Below are 22,005 nucleotides of genomic sequence, written 5' to 3'. Positions count from 1 at the left end.
TGCCAATTAGGAAGTGGTGACAAATAACTGTTACGACTGAATTGTGAGTCATGAGTTATCAGGTTGAGGGTATTGATCGGCGAAGAGATAGATGGTTTGTTTTACTGTGCTGTACTGTGTGTTCATGGCTGTTTGGACCCGGGCCTGCACCAGAACACAGAAAACCCTTCATATCAGAGCAAATGTGCAGTGACTTCTTTTGAATGATAGCGTAACACATCCTAGATTTTTCTTTTTTGCCAAGATATTCTATAAAAAACATCCAAATTTAAGATGACTCAAGAAAATCTCAGTTGTCGGAGAGTATCGGGCAGCAGGAGGAAAAGAAATCCAGAGTTATCAGAGACAAAAATAGCCGTTTATTCCAGAGGATGTTGCAAAAACAAGAGGCTCTATCAAAAAACTGAGTTTATGTCAAAAACAAGTTGAAATCTGAAGACACACACAGAAGAAACAAATCCAACGTGTTGTAAAACACATATATTTGTGCCATTAATCACCAGCTGATAAATGTGTTTTGAGATGTTATAGCTGAGTCATGTTTTCCAGTCAAAGGTGCAGCAGTGTGATCTTAAAAGTATTCAGATTAGATTACATGTTTTTGACTTGAGTAGGGACGAACACGGTGCTGGTTCTGGTCGTTTGATGAGATCTGTTTCCAATCTGCAGCCTCGCCGGTGAACGTACCACAGTACATCATCTGGCTCCAAAAAAATGAACTTAAAAGGGAACATTTACGTGATTTATTTTGCCTTAAAAGAAGATTTTTTTGTGACTTCATCACTGCTCTCCTTTATAATTAGATATTATAATTAACACAAGATTAGATTTGGACTCAGGTAAAGCGCTGGCGAGCGCCCGGCACTTCTCCGCAGGGAAGCTTGTGCCACTTGTGCACATCTGCAGCGAAACTATAAAAATGAACCAGATGATGACGGGCACGACTTGGAAGTTGCTGTATATCCAGTCCAGAAAGTGTCTGAGGGATATGGGCTTGAAAGTGAATTCCTGTGAAGCATCCTGCGGTCTCCAAACACCGACGGTTTGTTTTGACATCTCCCATTCAGATCACAACAATAGAGGGCACTCATCCTCTGCTCGTGTTTGTCAATCCGAAGAGTGGAGGGAAGCAGGGAGAGAGGTAAGTACACAATCTGTCTCAACATGCTACAAGAGGCCTCTGAAGCCGCCGCTCCTCCAGCCGCAGAGGGGGGAAGGCAGCGGCGTGGCCTCTGGCTGCCGAGAGCTTTGGGCTTACTTAGTCAAATAAAAACACGGCAACGTTCACCTTAAAACTCCAGCCGCCGCCGCCGCCGCCACCTTCGCCCGTCACATCACACCGCCACCCCTCCTGCTCACACACCGACACCCTCTCCCCCCCGCGGCTGTCACGTCCCTGGCTGGTCCCCCTTTCTTTAACCCAGGGCTAATTGGGTTATTACTGAAACATATTCATTCACTCCTTATTACGCCAGCCCCTCATTTGTTTAAATTATGAGATCAAAATATGACTTCAGCCAGTTGATATAATGAAATTGGAATTAAAATGAATTAGTCTTTCTAATGGTTTTCTCCTCAAGGGGACTTTGGGTATGTCCCACCCCGCTGCCCAGTCCGCTGCCTCGTCACGCTCTGATTGGACGTCGACGCTCAGTTCACCTTTTAAGGCCTCAGAAGTGTTTCTGCAAAGACGGTTTTAACTTTACAATTTCTTTACGTTTCCATTTTCTTCAAGTTTCTTTATTTTCAGATTTAAATTTTATGTTGTGAGAAAGCTGTGCTCAGGCTCTGGGTAGGTGGAGACACAAAAAAAAAAAACGTTGGCTAGGGTTAGAAAACGATCATGGAGACACAAAAACAAGTTGAAATTGTGCTGACATCTCATTTGATATATTCAGTGGTCACGTCCAAGTGTTGAAATCTTGACTCAGCACTTCAACATTTGTGAGGATGTGACATTCGTCTCTGGTTCGACAGCACAGTACAGGTACTTGTGTAAAAAAAAGGCTTCGGTAAAAGTAGAAATACTTAGTGAACTTCTGAAATCAGGTATAAGCAAGAAAGTACAGACTTTGAAATGTACTCAAAGTATAGGAGTGAAAAGTGTCCCTCTGGAGGACATTTCCTGTGCAAAGAAGCCTGAAATGTATCTTGTTACGTCTTTTATTGTTGTTTCGTCTCGCTTCATCTGCCGTGCATTAGCAGCATGCAGTGACACAGATTTAAATTAATCCATAATTCCCCTTAAATTCATTCAAACTAAAGTAACAAGGCTGTTTTGAAAATGTAAGGAAGAGGAAGTTCAGATATTTGTGTTAAGATGTCAAACAAGGACAGATAACAGAGAGATCTACTCATGAACAGCAGTAAAGTTCGTTGCTCCTCGCCTCAGCTCGACACATCCTAACATAACCGCGGTTTGCAGAAACGTAAAATGCCAACAGTTTAATTCATCAACGTTGATCTGTGATACTTGAGTCAAATGTTCTGTTTGTTGTCTCGATGTTTCTGATGTTTCCTCTCTTTGTTTTCACTCCTGCAGGATTTACAGAAAGTTCCAGTATCTTCTGAACCCGAGACAAGTTTACAACCTGGCCAAGAACGGACCCATGCCGGGGTGAGTTGGTCATCGTGTTCACTGTTGTCATAAAACGATAGTCGGGCGCCCAGATTGGTATCATCTTGGTATTTATACTGTGATTCCATTTCAAGTGATGGTGGACAAACACTTCAGCAGTCAGTCTGTGTGAAACGCGTTTTAAAGTTGTGGTATCGGTGATGTAAGCAGGCTTCAGCAGTCTGAAAGAGACAAATGAACTGAGCATCTCCCAAATTTACCAATACAGCAGATGTAAAGTCAAATGAATATTAACTCTTTTTAACAAGCGTTAGTTAAGATATGAGCCTGTTGAAAATCCTTAAAGGATGTTAATTAACATTAATATGACTATGTAAATCATTATAACAGCACATTAAACACTTTATTATTAGATTATAAGATATTTATAAGCTCAGTAGGACGTTGGTGATAGTTATAAATACTTACATAGATATTATTATGTAAAAAAAAACCTTATAAGTCTTTTTTAAGAGCATTACAAATCAGTGACCCCTTAAATATGCACTTATTAACTCAGACCTTAATATAAAACATTACTGCTCACTGCAAATAACTGAAACGTGCATAAAGGGATCAAAACTGTATATTAATTTTTATAATTTTTCACATAATTTTCAAACTATTTTTCTATTCAAATAATATCAAATGAACAAGACAGTGAAGAAATCCACTGCAAATAAATACTTTTTACATAATTGTAACATTTTTATGCAGCAGAATGAGAAATGTTTTGTTTAGAAATGATAAATGAATCTTTAAAACTGGATATTTCGTTTGAATACGTGATCTGACCCACATCAAGTTCCACTTTACAGCCTTTTTAGACATTTTGATTCTTAATTATGATGTTGATTGTTGTTAAAATCAAAAGAAAGACAGGCAGACAGACAGACAGGCAGGCAGGCAGGCAGGCAGGCAGACAGACAGACAGACAGACAGACAGACAGACAGGCAGGCAGGCAGGCAGGCAGGCAGGCAGGCAGAGAGACAGGCAGGCAGACAGACAGGCAGACAGGCAGGCAGACAGACAGACAGGCAGACAGACAGACAGGCGGGCAGACAGACAGACAGACAGACAGACAGACAGACAGACAGGCAGACAGACAGACAGACAGACAGACAGGTAGACAGACAGGCAGGCAGACAGATAGAGAGACAGACAGACAGACAGACAGACAGACAGACAGACAGACAGGCAGACAGACAGACAGACAGACAGACAGATAGACAGACAGGCAGGTACAGTCTTGTCTAATGATCTTCTGTTTACAAACAGGCTGTTGTTGTTCTCCTATAATAGCCGCCATCACATGCAGGACGGCTCTTTAGTATTAGAGCCTTCAGTCACTTCCCTCACGCAGCTCAGACACAAATGAGGTGAGTTCACACATAACGAATCCTGGAGACGACGGCATCATGCTGTAGCCTCAGACGAGCGGCGGCTCCGTATGCATATGTGAGCGGCGAGCCGGCGACACAGATGACTGGCGGATGGAGAAGAGGTGACGCTGTCGCCATACCACATGTGATCACGCATACAGACGAGGGGCTCACCGCGGGCTGCAGGTGCGCCCGCCGGAGGGTTTCCTATGGTTCACACCTGTGATTAAGACGATGACTGGATCATTTACATGCACGAGGCTCCTTCACTTTGCCGTTGAAACATACAGGAATGCCTCGCCGCCGTGCTGCCACCTTGTTTGGCTTTGATTAGACCTGAAAACAGAATCTTTGGGGGCTTATAAAAAATAAATACACAGCGGCACACGCAGGTTTGGGCTACCCGAGTAGAGGACACCTCACAGATTGTGCAGACGCAGCTCCAGAAGTTTTTTGGGGATCTGACCTTGTGTCCGCTGTTCTTTTTTTTTTTTTTATTGATGTTCCTGCACGTGGCCTCCAGCATCACCTGCATCCCAGAGCTCCTCCTCCCCACAGCTGACATCTTCCCAGATGACCTTGCCCCGCCACAACCAATTCACTGCTCCATCACACTTTTTTGAATCGCACTAATGCGATGACGTCGCCACAAACGGAAGACAGAAACTTAGCTTTTTGCTTCAAAATGAAAAAGTCATCCAGCTATGATCGGCAGGGTTAAATCAGTGAAACTCTACCTTCAACAAAATGAATTCATGTCCAGAAAATGTCAGAAAAAATAGTGATTTTCACAGTTCCTCACCGTCCATGGTGACTTTTATCCGACACAAACCTGAAGATGTTCAGTTAATGATCGTGATGAAGAGAAAAAGCTGGACACCTCCTCAGTTTTGAGAAGCTGCAAACAGAAAATGAATTCTTGCACAAGTATTAGTTTTTGTAGTTTGTATTAGTAGTAGATTCATGTTTCTGTGGATTGACTAGTAGTTTAAATGTCCCCTCTGCTGAACCCAGAGCTCCTCCCCACAGCTGACATCTTCCCAGATGACCTTGCCCCGCCGTAACCTTGTTAATATTTTGTCAAGTGTGCGCACCGCCGCACACATTAGCGGGGTGAGCGGTCACCATCGGACACTGCAGGCCGAGGTAGCAGCGCGCACTGCTGTCAATTAGCTGCCTCGCTAATGCAATTACGGCAAATGAAGTGTTTGTTTCTTGGTATTTAAATATCCCCAAAGTTGCCTTTCATGTTTGCGGCCGTCTGTTTTGCGTCTAATAAGGTTTGCGGTCCCAGTTGGAGAGTAATTGAGCGAATCATTTACCCGCCATACGAGGCTCGGAGGCTGGCTCATTCAGTTAGGGCTTTGTTATTGTGAAGGAACGGAAGAAGTTGGACTGAACATTGCCTGTCATGATCCAATTAGCCCTCCAACAGGCAGGCTAGCTCGCTGAATGAGTAATTGTCAATGCGACATGTGTTATTTTGTGGGATTAGAGGCGGGGGAGCTCAAAAATATGCTGCTCATGATCACAGCACATGTCTCAGCTACCCTTCATCTCTCTGAAGAGCAAACAAGCTCTGGTTTTAAAATCATTTTTCAAAAGAGACATGAGACATTAAAGGGAGTCAGGAACTCTTCAACATTCTCATTGTTGATTAATCTGTAGATTATTTTCTTGATTAATCGTCTTTTAAAAATGTCAGAAAACTGTGAAAACTGTCACAGCTTTTCCCAGAGATGTCCGCAGATGTCTTGTATATTCAAGGGAAGTCCAAAAAGAGTAAGGAAATCAGAAAATATTCATATTTAATGAGCTCAAGTTGAGAATTTTGACATTAAGAAAAATTACTCAAACTGATCGATTATCAATTATCAGATCTTATAAGAGCAACATTGTCTGACTGGAGGAAAGAAACCAGTAAATATTCACATTCAGGAAGCTGAAATCAGTCACAAAGCGATTAATTGATTATCAAAATAGCGAATAAATGACTAATCAATTAATGCTCTCAGCTCTGTTATTTAATTTAGTTAACTCTCTAAGCTTTGTATAACTTAAATTTAAACAAAAAATTTATAAACCAGTTCATTGCATGGACTTTTATAAGATTAGCAAATGTTTTTGAAAGTTAAATCTTCAAATTGAAATGTAAAGTAGAATATTTCCCTCTTAAATGCAGTACAAGTATTAAAAAAACAGAAAACGGTAATACTCAAGTGAAGTACAAGTACCTCAAAACGCACCTCGGTTAGTTTCCAGCAGTGTAGAATGAGCAAGTTTCAACCTCACAATAAAGAACTGAACATTAAGTTGTTCAGCAGAGCGTTTAAAGCAAGCGTAAAGTATTTGTGTGCAGATAAACTGCCCTCAAATATCTAATAAACAATAAAATACAAAGTGAATGTGAGTTCTGACGAGCAGAGCCGACTGTGTTTGTTCCCTACAGGCTCAACTTCTTCAGAGACGTTCCTGATTTCAGAGTTCTGGCCTGCGGAGGCGACGGCACCGTGGGCTGGATCCTGGACTTCATAGGTACACAGCACGCTGTACATTTTTTAATGTAATATCTGACATTATCAGGGAAGTTTGTCCCCGTTCACCCTCCGTAGAATCAATTATTCCACACTCTGAAACCTCCTGCTGCTCCGCTTTATTCACTCGTTCATGTCGGACCGCGTAGAACAGAGTAAAACTTAAATACTTTATTTCATTTTTTCTGGCAGAATTGCATTTGTTTTTTATTAGTTTTCGAGGCGGCACCACTCTTGTTGTTCTGCCTGAGATGGTGAAGGGTGTATTTTATGGTTTGTATACACTGTAAACACTTTAATTATATCCGAGTCTGCGTATTCAGGGGTGGTAAAATGGGATGATTACGTGAGTGAGTTGGAAAAACAACATACTGGTCATCATTTAAAGGAAAAAAAAAAAAAAAAAAAAGAATCACCTGGCCTCCTCTATTTGCTCTCCGAGACGTGTTACTTGTTCTGGCTCTCAAAAATTGCCTCAATTTTTTATCAATCAAAACAAAGAGAGGTAATAACTGTCAGGCAAAATGTGTCTCTTGAAATAGACTGCACAACTCAGCAGTCATATTGACTTGTAGTTTTACAAGCAGGGCTGCAAAATGGATTTGATGCTTTTTCTTTGCAAGTTTTTCTTTCTGCGGTGAGTTTTGTTTCCTTGTTTTGCGCCATGTTGTGATATTTGTCCCCGCTGCTCCAGATAAGGCCAACCTGGACCGGAACCCCCCCGTGTGCATACTTCCTCTTGGCACGGGCAACGACCTGGCACGGTGTCTGCGATGGGGAGGAGGTACTGACAGAAAACAGACACATTGCAGGGAAACGCATGGCCTCGCTTCACCTCGTCACATTCATGGTTAAATGTATAAGTACACTGTGATATAACCCAGTGTAATCAGCATGATTATACGAATTAAGAAAGCTCAAGGAGTAATAATAATAATAGACTGCTTAACAATTAGCTTCATTATCGATGACTGGGCTGTCAGTTACTACATGTACTCTGGCATTTCTGCTTATTGTGATGAAAGTCTTCAGATTCTTTATCTGTCTTAAATCTGTACAATCTGAGATAAAGTGTTATTGAAGTCAATTAACCAGAATAACTGATAAAAGTCTAAATATGATTCTGGATGTGACCTCTGCTCCTCTGGTGTCACTTCACGGATCCATCTCACTTTTTCGAATTACACCAACGCGATGACGTCGCCACAAACAGATAACATGATGATGCAGAAGACAGAAACTTCAGCTTTTTGTTGCAAAAAAGAAAAAGTGTTCTAGCTATGATCAGCAGGGTTAAATCAATGAAATTCATATCCATAAAATGTCAGGAAATAGTGATTTTTCACAGTTTCTCACCATCCATGGCGACTTTTTCTGACACAAACCTGAAGATGTTCAGTTATAGATCATGTGAAAAAGAGAAAAAGCTGCAAACCTTCTCACTTACGAGACGCTGCAAACAGAAAATGTTTGGAATTCTTGCATAAGTGTTATTTGTTGTTGTATGTATTGGCTGTACATAATTGTTTCTGTTGATTGACTTATAGTTGAATCACTTCGAGAGGTTTGAGACCAAAACTGAAAATATATGTTGCACATTTTAACAGATCAGTTTTTTAAACCCACTATTGTCAGATATTACTAATATTTCACGTTATCATTTTGTCTCGTCGGGGTAGAAAATGTACAAATATGTTGGTCGCATCATTAAACTCTCCTGTGAAACAGAGTCGCACCTGAGAAGTGACGGGACAGATTCTTCTGTGATCAGAGCAAAACGCAGAGCGTGTATCAGTCGTCGGTTGTGCATCAGTAGAAGTAAATAATCAATCTGATATTTAACAAGCAGTGAATCAATAAACCCAGAAGTCAGAGGCAGTTTTCTCTCACATGTTGATCATCGTTCAAGAATCAGAATCTGTTCTACACCCACTTCAACGCATCTCATGTTTGTTTTCTTTCTCTTCCCGAGGTTACGAGGGCGAGAGCCTCCTGAAGATAATGCGGGACATCGAGAACAGTTCTGAGCTGATGCTGGATCGCTGGAAGATCGATGTCACGCCCACAGATAAGGATGAGCGAGGCGACCCGGTGCCTTACAGCATCGTCAACAACTACTTCTCCATCGGAGTGGTGAGTCGGACGTCGGCTGGTGTTTTGAATGCATTTTCGTGGTTCGGAGAAATGCAAAAAAAAATGTTAAAACGGGCCGAGCGTCTTTGTTTAAACGCGGGCTGGCGTCACGTGGAACGGTGAGTGACGAGAGCGATGCAGCTCGAATGGCACCTTTACAAATCTCTTCCACACCGAAGTTAAATTTGCTGGTGGTGACAAAGAGTCTCAGTCACAGAACAGAAAAGGTGCCAGTAAACAGCTTAAAAACCCAAACGCAAACCCAAACACAACAGAGGCGGGAGCCACAGAGGAACTGTTAAAAACATCCCTCCTGTGTGTAATTCTTGGTTCTGTTATTAAAGGTTGAAAAATAAAAAAAAAAACCAAAAACAATACACGGCGGCCGCAGTAATCAGTCAATTTATTTGTTGTGAACCACGTCGGTGCGAGGCCTTTATTGAGATGTGCTTAAACCTGAACCGTCTCTGATTTATAAACAAGCCTCGTCGTGTGTCAGCGCCCCCCCTCCCTCCTCCCGTCCATCTCCAACATAATGACACTTATTTCACGTAGCTCATGTTAGCCATTACTGATAAATGTCAGGGGGGAAATATGGTAATTGACATTTGCAGGTGGTAGAGGAGGGAGCCACTCGGTGTTGTGAGGTTCGTACGGACTGCGGCGGGGACGTAAGTGATGCATGGCCTCACAAATGTTAGTTGAATAACACCTCCAGCCCGGGCCCCCTAATGACGATGTTAGAGGATATTAGAGGACAGGTCTTGTTAACATTGTGATAGAGGAGAACAGTGGCTGTAATCTGTCTGCAGTGCTCAACATATGGTGATGTGTATTGTGTACGGTGGTGGGGGGGCGGAGTGGTTCCACTGTGGAATAAATCTCTGAACATTCATCCCGATGTTTCATCCGCATTCATTTCCCAGTGTAAATGTCAAAAAGACACGTAAACACATGTGTCTTCATCTTTTCTTATTTTTTTAACAAACCATGTTTTTAATGTGGATTCAGTGGAGTTGTTGTGTAGCTGTGTGTGGGTCAGAGCTTCTCCTGGACAACACCGTCAAGTCAACTTTACTTAAATAGCAGTTTGAGAACGTGCAAAAATGACTTACGATAGAGAAAGTTTATTGAACAGTGGAAAGGAGTCGGCGCTTGAAAGCTAATTTAAGAAATACGGATGTTTAATTATAAATCCAGCATTAAACCCAAGTGTAATAAAGGCCTGCATTTCTCTTCAGCATATAAAGTGCGATGCTTTCAGAAAAAAACTATTTTTATTTTTAAATAGTCTCTCATCTCTGAATATATGACAAGTTTTCACCTCATTTGCTGCATTGAGGAAAGATAAATAAAGCAATAATGTCTCAGCTCAGCCAGGAAAAAAAAAAACAGTAGATGTAATAGTCATGCATTAAAGGAATAGTTCAGGTATTTTGATGTGGGCTCGTATGAGGTACTAGTCAGTGTGATACCTGCAGTGGATGTAGATGTAGTAAAGATGTAGTAAACAGTCTTTCTTTTCGGCACTACATCTCCTCGACCGTACAACGTCCATATTCCTACGCACAGGCAGATTGTAACTCTTCTTAATGGAGTTTCAGTGGATGTTGCTGGATGTCGAGGCTGCAGCGGCTGCAGAGGAACCGTGTGAAGGCCCAACGAGTGTGTGATCCGTCTGCTCGGGCTGATTTTGTGTTCCCCAGTCGGGGTTGTTGTTAGAGAGGAGCGTGTTTCCTACATGTGTTGATGGTGTCATGGATGGATCATGAATCACCGGACACAGAGTCGGCTGGGGGGGAAATTGATTGTTGTAACACAGCAGTTGTTTGTTTTACTTGGTATCAGTATATTTGAGGAGACATTTTGAAGGTATTTTAATATTTGGGTGGATGTTTAGTCCATAATATATGTTGTGTTTGCTGCCCTGCACCACCAGCTAGGAGCACAACACACAGACTTCATGGTTATTCTGCGTCTTTCTCTCGTTTTGTGTCTCTTTGAGGACATATTGCATAATCGTCTGGTCATTTTGTGTCTGCTGTGGTCATTTTGCACCTCCTTGTGCAAAGTCTGTGGCCCTCCTCCTCCCCGACGCCTGTGTTTGGTCGGCCCAGTCAGGAATCCATTTATAGATTGTGTGACTGACAAGGTCCCTTCATGCTCAGGTTTTTTAAAGCTTTGTTTTTTTAAATACATGGTTCGAACAGAAGTGTAATTCCAGGTTCAGGCGACAAAACATCGGCAGGATAATAGCCTGACACCTGTAGACACCTCATCATGAAACACACTCCATTCAAACTCAACACAAACAAGATAAAAATCATTTCTTTTCCCAGAGTTGAAAGAAATCCTTAGTTCACAAAGTAAGATGTGAAAATATTCCAGCTCTGAACGCCTCCCTGATCTCCACCTGCTGTGTTTTCTGGTCCCTGTAGTCGTAGTCTTGCTCAGAGCTGCTGTAAATCACCTCTGTCCTGTATCACCTGTGACCTCAGTGTTTCAGTACCAGGCCAGTGTCCAGATGTTTTTACTGTCAGGCGGCCAGATCCTCCTGAATCCTCCTGTGATCTGAGGCTTCACGGCTAACTGAGCCATGAGCTAATTAGCGGTAGCTAGCTACAGCCAAGGATTGCTAGCGATGAGCAGCAGTTAGAGAGTCGATTATTCTGGTGAGAAGCTGCCCCCCCGTGTGTTTTTGGAGCCACCTCTAAATACTGGCCATCGTCTACAGATTTGTAGATACGTTTGTATTTGTATTGTTTCCAATCGCTACATATCAAAAGGAAATTAGCGAATGAACACATTCTGTTTATTGTTTTCATGAATATAAACTCTGCAGGTGCAGAATCATCCTTTTAAAAAAATCAGCTTTGCAAAAGTGTTATGAGGAGCGAAATGTGTTTGCCGCATTTATTACAGCTCAAGGCTCCACACACAGTTAATCTGGTGAGAAAGTAAACATGCATTTGTTTGTTTACAATAAAAACTCTGAGGGGATCATTTAATTGGGACTTTGGGGCAACTAGAAAATCAGAAAAACCATCAGTAAAGCTTGTTAGAAAAACAAAACAAACACGGATACTTGAAGTTTTAGAAAAGATGCAATCAGGGTGAAAAGCCAGAACAGGAGCACGAATCTTTACATCTCCATCCGTGTCTGGTTGCAGAGTTTTGTAAAAGGTGGGTCGAGATCTGGTGTGATTGATTCTCTCCATGTCGGAAAATGCTTTTATTTCAGAGATACTTTTCATTTCAGTCACTCAGGAGGGCAAAGATTCCCAACAAGTGCTGCAGCTTCTCACACATCACATCTATCTTTATAAAACTCTTCAATTCAGGCTGTTAGCTGAAGCGAAAGCACCCGAGAGATGATCACGCTCAAGTGAAACTAGTTGATTCCTTGTTGCAGTGAGAGCATGAAAAGACAACATCTTCGTCCTGGCCGGCTCATAAAGTCATTATAACTCCTTCTGTGTGTGGTGGTGGGATTAGCACCCAGCAGGCGTGATGATGACAAATGAAGTTGTTTGTGGGGGATTAAGACGACTTTGAGCTCTCTATGGATTTGAGTGTGATATAATATTTTGTGACACATTTTTGCATCGGTTTTGCTTTCCGTAAAAAAATAGAAATTACAATGAAGATTGTGCGACAAGTCAAGCTAATAATTACCTTTAGAGATTATGCAGATGAAGAGCAGATTGTTTCTGTAATGACATTGTTCGAAATAAAAAGATCAGCAGTAGCAGCCGCCGTGGAGGCCCGAGCGTCACCTCGCCAACGTTGTCTGAAGTCCTTTTAGATTCAGATCTGTCCGACTGTCAGCCGCTCGTACAGGACGGACCGAAATACTCTCGGCACAACTTCATTTTCCAGGTGATTCTTCTCGAAAAAGATCTTTTTTTTTTTTTTTTTTGGTAAATTTCTCCGACCTAAACCTTCTGCCACGGCCCAGTTGGGTTGAGAATTAATGACGCCATCCCTTTGGGAGGATGTGGAAGTGACGTGAAGTGTAATGATCTCAATCAGGGCCAGGGGTGAGAGACAGAACTAATCACTGAGCGCGCTCCACTACCATAATGCAGTCAGTCGCCCTAATGACCCCGGCGCTCCTGTCACAGCCATTACTCTCCCCCGTGGTGAAAGGCACATCAAACCGCTGGGGCCCACTCATAATTGGACTAAACTTTGAGCTATGAGAGGACATTACACATGTCCTGTATTAATTTGGGTGCCAGATTTTTACATTGGTAATTATTTGAGGGCAGCTAGGGGGAGAGAAAGAGAGTGAGTGAGCTGACGACGTCCCACCGCCGCCAGATGTGAACGTGTCCGAAACGTGTTGATGGCGTCCGTCTTGTGGCGTTTTATTCTGGTTTCGTGGGTCTCAGATCAGGCTCCAGATGAGAGATACGTTTTTGATGTGTTTTTAGAAATATAGTGTAGCAACTGAGTAAACAGCCTCACCACAAGGTTCATTCAGTAGATATTCTTGTTGTTTAATTCATATTTTGTGGAGCAGTTTGAGGACATTTCAACCGCGTTCAGAGTTCATTCTCAGCCGTTGAATCAGCTGCATGATTGGACAAAGATTTGTGACAGTCATTGGGATGTTTGATCACCACATAGAGGAGAATTTGGGAGAAAATTGTGGTTATTCAAGACAAAATATTGTATAGTTCACTTTAAATCTTAACATGATGATCTTAATCATTTTGTGTTATTGCTTTAAAAAATCAAGGAACCCAAAGAGATCCTAAGATAAATATGCAAATATCATCTAGTCACAAAATATTTGAATTGGTAAAAAATGAGAAACATATTTTTTATGACTTTCTCAAATGTATAAATTAATTAAAATACGTGCAAAGGGCTGCTAGAAATCCTTTAAATGAGACAATCTGAGGAGTTAAAAGAATATTTTTTTTTGTCCGCACACAAGCTCAATTTTAAGAAGGTTATAAACCAAAAAGTTTGAAGCGCACTTGTTCAAATGAATGAATCCAAGCACGATGTAATGAAAAACAAAGAAAATAAGTCAAGGTTATTGATTTATATGTGGATGAAGACTTATTAATTTAATGATTTCATCTGTATTTTTACATATCTGCCTTGTTTTGACTGAATCCCTATTGAACAAATGTCCCTAAAATGTCAATATTTCCACATATTTCCGTCTTTGCGGCGCTGGTTTCTGTTACACGGTCGGTGTTAGGCCGCTGCACCGACGCACCTTGAAGCGGACTGCAGGGTGACAAAAAGGCCTTTATCCGCTCCTGGTTGCTTGAAATCGCTGTTTACTGTTGCAAAAGCCGCAGCTCCACTTGTACAAATCTCAGATAATAGAGCCCAAACCAAAGGGGAGACAACCTTTCCTCGCTTTTGCTCTCTTGTTTGCAGCTATTGTCCTGTTTGTAAGAAAATCAAGTTACACTCTCTCAGATATATCCATCATCGCACCTTTCTGGCTCGCGTTGGAAGCGTGAGGTGAGTCTGCGGGGATCTTGAAGAATTCTTTTGGTCTTGTGCTTACAGCGTCTTGAAGAGACATCAAGAGAGGCTCCATTGATTTTTTTTTTTTTTTTTTTTCTCTCTCTTTTGGCTTCTCCTAAATTTCTGTACAGAGAGCTAGCAGGGGGTCCTCCCTGTACGAGCTGTTTCAATAGTGCCACTCAAAACGGGAGCGGGTCAAAACAGATTGCTTCAGTGGAAAAGAGGAGGGGGGAGAGAGGAACAAGCCTCAGAAAGTTTACAGCAACTTTTCTCCCCACTCTTTTCTTGAGATGTTTTCCTGAGCCAAGACAAGTTTGTCAGGAGTTTGCTCTGTTTTTTTTTTTCCACAAAGGCCTTGCCAGCATTTTTCTGCTGACACGGACTTAGAAGTGTAAATTAAAGGAAATCTCAGCGCTGTTCGTCCCCGTGCAGCTCGTCGCCAGAGACTTTAAAATCTGTTCTCCAGGTCCACTGCAGACTGTGCGACACAGCTGACCTCATACTCATTCAGCAAGTTCATTTATTTGTAAGTTAAGTTATTTGTGTTTATTAAATGCCTCTTTCAGAAGTTATCACATACAGACAGGCTGATGAACACCGGCCGTTTGTTGAAGGTATCATTTTTTAAATTGAATACAAATCCCGCTAAAACGCTAAAACCGCGTGAAAACAAAACAATGTCACATGTGACCTGGAAATGTTCACGTCATTTAGATACATATGTGTGAAATGTACTTTACTTCGTCAACGTGGCGTTACACAGAGGAGAGGGGGAAATAAGAAGGAGAACCAGAGTCTCTGGTGAGTGCTGAGTTCAGTCAGAGGTCGACTTAAACCCAAACGCCCCGACACAATCTGGCTGTTTAGAGCGAATAACCAACCAAGCTACAAAACAATTTATTTGTGAGTTCATGCTACACAAATTACAGAAACATATGTACAGTTATTATTATACAAATATACATATATGTAAGCAGCAGCAACAATACGGTGACGATAATGTAGTCGTGTGAACCTCGAGCATCGATGTTTCAAACACAGAGTCCAGCTCTCCGGTTCTGGTGGTTTCTGTGGGAACAACAGTGCCTGATTTCAAATTGTTTGACCAGCGTGAATCACATTTTGTCCGTTTCCTTTACAAACGACAGGACAATAACCAGGAGCAGCTTTAAACTGAGCTGGATTAACACGACTCTTATTACAACTCGTTTCCTCGCTGGGTCCAGTCGGTCGGTCGGTCGGGATGCTTGAAAGCCGCTGTGGGTCACGATCGTCTTTAAAGTCCGCTGCTCTCAACCCACAACACTCATGGTGACAGTAAAAAAGACATTTTAAAGAACAAAAACGTGACGCAATTTGGAGGCGCTACCACGCAAAAAGTTTTATTCACTTTATATACTGTTAATACTGTAAGTTGGCGCTTTGATACAGATAACAGTCCTACTTTACTGAGATGAGATGGTGTTAATATACCAGTGAAGCGTCTCTATCAGTCACACCACGCTAACATATGTAACATGAACTGTATCGCCTTGACACCACGAGCTCCAGTGAGCCTCCACTTATTGCCCCAGGCCACAGGGGGAGCCACGGGTGGGAGAGAGGGGGGAGGGTGAGAGAGGGTGAGAGGAAGGTCGAGAGTGACATATAGATAAAGAGAGAGAGAGAGGTGGAGGAGGAGGAGGAGGAGAGAAAACAACTTGGTTGCCGGGGTGTCGGGAGCATTCTGTACGTTAGCTGGGAGCTGTGATTACTCACAATGTGTGTTTAATTAATTAGCCTGTGTGGAGGCAGCGTGCTGTTCATCAGAGCTTCTGTCAATACCTTCTCCATCCCCGGCTCAAACCCCGCCGCCACCTCCACCTCCACCTCCTCCTCCACCTCCACCTCCACCTCCACTCGCACAGCTTCTTCCTTTCTTCTTTTGCGGTTGCGCACACGAGGGACGAGCGAGGTGTTACGGCACCGATCGAGAAGTTGGGAAAGTTATTTCGATGAGGATGAAGTTGTCTCGGATGTAGAGGCAATATTTTAAAGTAACAGTTCGGTTCGGTCGCGTATCGTCATATTTGTAAACTAAAAACAGGAGCGCTGAAGTTTTATTTATTCCTCTTCGTGCCGAAAAAGAGGAAGAAGACATTCAGAGGTTTGAAGAGACAAGAATCACTTTGCTCTCTGTTCTACAAACTAATATTGACATGACTAAATAAAAACTCTCAACACTGTTTGTATCACCTGAGTTAAACAACTCCATTCTGTCTTTCAGGACGCCTCCATTGCACATCGGTTCCATGTCATGAGGGAGAAACATCCCGAGAAGTTTAACAGCAGGTAAGTTTGTCTCCCGCCGGCCCACTAACGGGAACTACTGATCATAGGATTTCATTTAAACGCCACAGAAAAGCTGAGACTCCACAGATTTAAGGCCAAAGACGTTTGTACTCAGATGCAAAAAGTTTTACTGGCTGCAAAATTTAGAAATCTACAACTGTAGCACAGCTGGAGCCAAAATGTGCTAAAACCAGAACATCTGGAGTCTCTAAATGTGTCTCTGCTACACTTTATTAACATTAATCCTGATAGAAGAAGTGTTCACATGTTGTGCTGTGGTTTTCCAGAGGTGTCGGGCTGCGACTGAATCATTATAACGGGATTTTCACGCAAATTATTTTACCCGCTGAGATCTTTACTGAACGCTTACATCTCATTTATTTTGGTATCAGCAATTTTTATGAGGACCTTGTAGTTGCAAACATGTGCATTACTCTTTAGTAACAACAAATAATGTTCCGACAATTTAGATTTTCATATTAGTTTACAACATCCAGCTAAAACAATCCTGCTTTAAAGGTATCTTTGGATGAGTTTTGAAATAAAATAAAATAAATTCTGTAAATCTATTCAGTCCCCTCTGAAACTGCTCATGTGTGCTTTTCAATGGGCGTAGCAAAGATAACATCCAGCGTCCCATCTGTACTCATTATTCTACATGTGTCTTTTGCAGATATTATGCCAATGAGAAACAAAATGACAAATTGACTTCACGGGGGCCAAATTATTATCAGTTATCTACCTGCAGTGTCTAATCACCTGCTCCGACACCTCGACAACACAAGTTTGTGATAAAACATGCAGATTTTAACGGTTCAAGTCGAACATGTTGAGTTTTTACAACACAGACACACGGTTGATTTTAAAGCAGAGTGTCTGTTCTGGTTTTGGTCCAGATGAAGACGACTTTTTCAGAGTAATCTTCAGGATCTTTTAACAGTAAAGGGACATTTCACCCCAAAATCATAAAACATACTTTCCTCTTATCTGCTGTTTATCCATTTCGATCATTGGGGTGTGAGTTTAGCATTTTTGGAGATATCAGCTGTAGAGACGTCAGCTTTCTCTCTGATATAATGGAACTAGATGTTCTTGTGGTCAGAGGGACAAAAAAATCCATTTTAAAAACTCAACACTGGACGAGAGATTTGTGTGTGTTCCAGTGCAGGATGTAAACATTAATGGTGTCCTTCTCAGCCTCTCGTCTATGAGCAGATGTTTCCTTCTGCACACAGAAAGAAAATAGTTCCTACTTGAAACTGCTCACAAAAATGATTTCTGAAAAGAGAGATTTTTTGGCTCAAGTGGCATCTAGTCCCATTATATTTGAGTGAAGGCAGACATCTTCATCTGCTGAAACCTCCAAAACTCAGCAAGTCACAACAACAAAACAACCAAGACCCCGATATTCTCAAACGGTGGAGCTCCCTCTAGTGGTCAGTGGAGGAATCCTGTAAATGTTACACGTCATCCACGACCAATTACAAGCTGGAACTGTGCTGTCAACATAGTAAGCAGACGTAAAATGACACAGTTCCAAACTAGTGAAGTTATCCGACAGTCACTGTGAATCTGTTGATTAATCGCAGGTCAACATTCAACACACTCCGCACTGTAGCATCTGAGGAAAAGACCGTTCAGTACTTGTTTTACCTGAGCCTGATAATAATAACACAATTCACACAAGACCTGTAATAACGCACACACTACATGGAGGTGTCCCATTATTTTCAGGCGATTGTGAAAACAAGAGACCACAGTCACAGGAGTTATTGACGCATAACTTAACCCGAGTGCAGAGCAGGAGGAGAAAACTTCAAGAAGCCTCGTTCAGACTGAAGCTGATGCTGAGGAACAGAGACGACTGAGCTGCTGTATCTTAGCATCAGTCATTATGTTACTTTGAGAGCCTGATATTATCTGAGGAAGTACAAGAAATATGTATTTTTGATTTTGGATGGTACTGTCGCTTTAATATCCCCTCTTTACATTTTTAAACCAACAATGACGGGAATGAATCTCCTATTTTTTTTTTAAAGAAACTGCTGAGAAGTTAAATCACAGACCTGCAGTGTATTTGCAGAAGCTTCTGTGTTTCCCCGTCCTGACGGCGGACAGCTGTTTCCGCCGTGGCGCTCGGCGTGACGGATGGAACCGGCTTCATATTTAGCGTGCGTGATTACCTCGAGGAGATGCGTTCACCTTTTCGCAAGACGAACAAATGTGGCATCTATGTTTCCATCAATATTTAACGTCTCCAATACGTCTCCACTAGCGCCAGGGAGTAATTGCAGGCCTAATTGAATTTGCTTGGCTAGTTTGACATCATGGATCAGTCAGACTGATGACACGCAGCCTCCTAATAATCCCATTTGTACTCATTATCATATTTTACCCCGGCCTTAGTACAACATTTAGCCAGCTATCCTTCTGCTGCTCGCTGCTCGAACGCGCTTCCAGGAAGTGGAAGCGGTTTTCATACGAACGCAGGCCTGTTGGGTAATGGTCACCGACGGTTTACGAGGGAGATGAGCCGCCATGTTGGTGAAATGCCAACAAGAAGGAAAAACAAAAAGGAGGCATTTGGTTGTTCTCACCGTGTTATTACGTCTGTGACATGTCGTGACGTTGGTCGCCGGTGTCACGCTCCGGACCGACGCTCCTCCAGGACGCTCCGACCGCATCTCTGTTGTTTTTTTACTCCTTCTTTAAAGGCCTTTGTGAAAAATGATTGAGATATTTTAAGAAAATTATTCTGTCTGTTATTTGAATTCAATTAATAATTCAGGAGGGGGAATGGGTTTAGGATCTCTCTATTACACACTATCCTTTGCCGATTCAATAATGCATGATTATAGTTTTTCAAGGTAGCACAGATTTTGTTGGATTTGTCCAAAGGGCTCGTGTCCATTGGAAGTATATTGCGACTCATCACGGGAGTCATTTTCCTGCCGCTGGAAGCTCTTTTCTCAGGAACTTGAGCGACAATGGGAGCGACGTGTCGTACGTCTCGGGGAAAAGACTTTATTTCACTCTCATCCAGTCTGCAATAAGTCTGTTTTTGTCTGGAATGAATGAAAGAAATAATGAGAAACCGCTAACAAGCTTCAAGCTCGGGGACGCTCACTTCTATAAATGACCGTACGAGATGCTTTCTGTTCAACAGACGTGAAGTTTCGCACAGTATTCAAGCTCTTAGTGTCATGAGAAGCCTTGAAAACTATAATTGAATTGGTGATAATGATTATGATGAGACCACTGTGCACATACATGTTTACAGAAAACCTGCAAATATACAAATCAAATAACAGAGAAGCATAAAAAAGATTCTTTTCCATTAAATTCACAAGAAGAAAATCCTTCAGTCATGTTAAAGAATCGATTGTGTGGTAATCGGATATTCAAAATGTTTTTTATCTTCGCGTTTGATATCAAACAGAAATATTAGTTTGTTTTTAAAGAGACAGTTACACTACTTTCACTTCTTCTGTTTCCTGACGTCTTATATAACGAGTTACTCCTGTACTTTATTTATCTTATCATAAATCTGTCAACGTGAAAATGCAAGCATGTCATTGTTACATGTTTCCAAGACAGAATGAGGTTTATTTTCTAAAGTAGTGTGAAGACAATATTACGTAAATTCAACTCTCAGCGTCTTTCACACATAGTTTTTGGTCTTGTGCTGTAATTAAAACTTTTTTAAGGCGGCATCTCAGCAGAGAAGAACAGAGGTAAAAGCCTCGAGGGGGGAAACTTGTGAGTAAATGTATATTATTTTTAAAAAAGACCAAATCTGAGCTGCCTGCAGTTAATATGTGGTACAGTTACATACCGTGGATTCTGTCTGCTGTCCTGAGTGGCAGTTAAAGAAGATTTAGTGAATAATTGGACTGATGTGAAAAACCTTAGACAGATTTTTTTCTTTATATGTATCAGATTGTTTATGATGAAAGAAGCTCAGTGGATTAATCCAAAAATAAGATTTCGTTAAGAGGTAATTTACTTTTACTTTGTTGTTCGTTCCCTTTAGTATTATTTTCTAGTATTATTCTTCTTATTTGTTTTGTTTTTGTTTTTTATGTCACTATTTTTTTAGCATCTGGGTGATTTATTTTCTGGAATGACACGTGCTTTTGTCTCAGATTATAATCAAGCCGTATTAGTAGTTTGTATTTTTTTAGTAATTATTTGCGGTTTCATTGTAGACGTTGTTGTCCAGGTGATGCAGGAGGCATTATTGTCGATGTGTTTCAGTTTTGTCGAACATGTTATGATGTAAGTGAGTTAACAATGGATCGTTAACAAAATATTAAATAAATCAACGGTCGATTTGGGGCACAAAAAGTTTAGATTTCAAAATATTTTTTTTCAGAAATGAGTTAATTTCTGGATAAATAATAATTTTTCAGACTACAGTTTAATTTAAAAGTAAATGAAAGTACAGTTATTTTATTATAGACTGAAAAATAAAAACAATCAGACAGTCTCTGTCTGATAGTGATCATTATGCAAACAAATTGCATACATCTTCTGAAATGTGGATTAAAACCTGCTTAATTCCATATATTTCTGCTGCTTATTATATATTTTTTGACCTTGCTTTTGCTCTCGGAGGTTTTGAAAGTCAAAATAAATGAAGGAACAAACACGTGAAGCTTCAGCACAACACAGACAAAGAGAAAGAAAAATGTCAGATGTTGAATCATGAGGTTTTTTAATGTGACGGCAGTAATGGCCCTTCACTTCCCATATGTCCCAAATCTATACGTTCTGTCAGCGCGTTGACCTTAAAGAATGTGACTATTTAATTAGCTTTAATTACCAACAGAACAACAGCGCGACGCTCTGCCTAATTATGAAATGACTGGATGTTGTCGGTGATTTGCAGGGGTCATACGTTCGCTCTCCCTCCCGTCCTCGTCTCTCCGCTTCTATCCGTCTTCTGTATTTGCACCTTGGGGTGATTACCAGGGTGAAGGTGTGAAGATTTGACACTCGGCAGATAGATTCATTTACTGCCACTGCCGGACCTGGAGGTGATAATGAGGTTGAGGATTAAAAGCAGACAATCAGTCGGCCCGTGACGAGGGCTGCGCCACCTCCTCCCCCATCGCCACTCCTCCTCGGCCGCCTTGTTAAAATATACTACTCCCCTTTTTCCCCCTCGTTTTTTTTTTTTTTTTTTTTTGCTGATCTCCCATGTAATTACACGCTAATCTCTGACTCTGAGGGGAAAGGATGGGTTGTGGAAGAAACTAGAAAAGAGAGGTGGAGGCGAGGAACTTTGTGCTGTGTGGTTTCACTTTCACTCTCACATAGTGTTTATCTTTTATTTCCTCTCAGTTCGATGGACCTGACTGTAGCTCAGACGACACTAAACATTTCTGCTGATCTCTAAGTGTTTTTGAGAAATGTTTCAGGTTATGATAACTATATAAAGATGTCATTTCTTTATTTGCATTTCAATTTCTCTAGCAAAGCAGTGACACGATTCTCCAAAACAATCAA

At 41.5% G+C, this 22,005-nt stretch overlaps 1 protein-coding gene across 10 annotated transcripts in view; it reads left to right on the top strand.

Annotated features, from left to right (window-relative positions):
• dgkb (diacylglycerol kinase, beta) overlaps positions 1 to 22,005 on the top strand; it is a 95,064-nt gene that overhangs the window by 47,821 nt on the left and 25,238 nt on the right. For all 10 annotated transcript variants that reach the window (XR_005070529.1, XM_037073222.1, XM_037073220.1 and 7 more), the window contains 6 exons: positions 1,068 to 1,141; positions 2,543 to 2,617; positions 6,450 to 6,535; positions 7,229 to 7,318; positions 8,507 to 8,667; positions 16,430 to 16,494. Coding sequence is in view for 9 of the 10 variants with exons in the window: in XM_037073222.1 (XP_036929117.1) it covers positions 1,068 to 1,141; positions 2,543 to 2,617; positions 6,450 to 6,535; positions 7,229 to 7,318; positions 8,507 to 8,667; positions 16,430 to 16,494 (551 nt within the window). In the remaining variant the exon portion in view is untranslated. The remainder of the gene's footprint in view (positions 1 to 1,067; positions 1,142 to 2,542; positions 2,618 to 6,449; positions 6,536 to 7,228; positions 7,319 to 8,506; positions 8,668 to 16,429; positions 16,495 to 22,005) is intronic.

The sequence above is a fragment of the Acanthopagrus latus genome, chromosome 17, assembly GCF_904848185.1.
Source record: "Acanthopagrus latus isolate v.2019 chromosome 17, fAcaLat1.1, whole genome shotgun sequence".
Lineage (NCBI taxonomy): Eukaryota > Metazoa > Chordata > Actinopteri > Spariformes > Sparidae > Acanthopagrus > Acanthopagrus latus.
The sequence above is the reverse complement of the archived record's forward strand: the minus strand, read 5'-3'. Positions and strand labels throughout refer to the sequence as shown.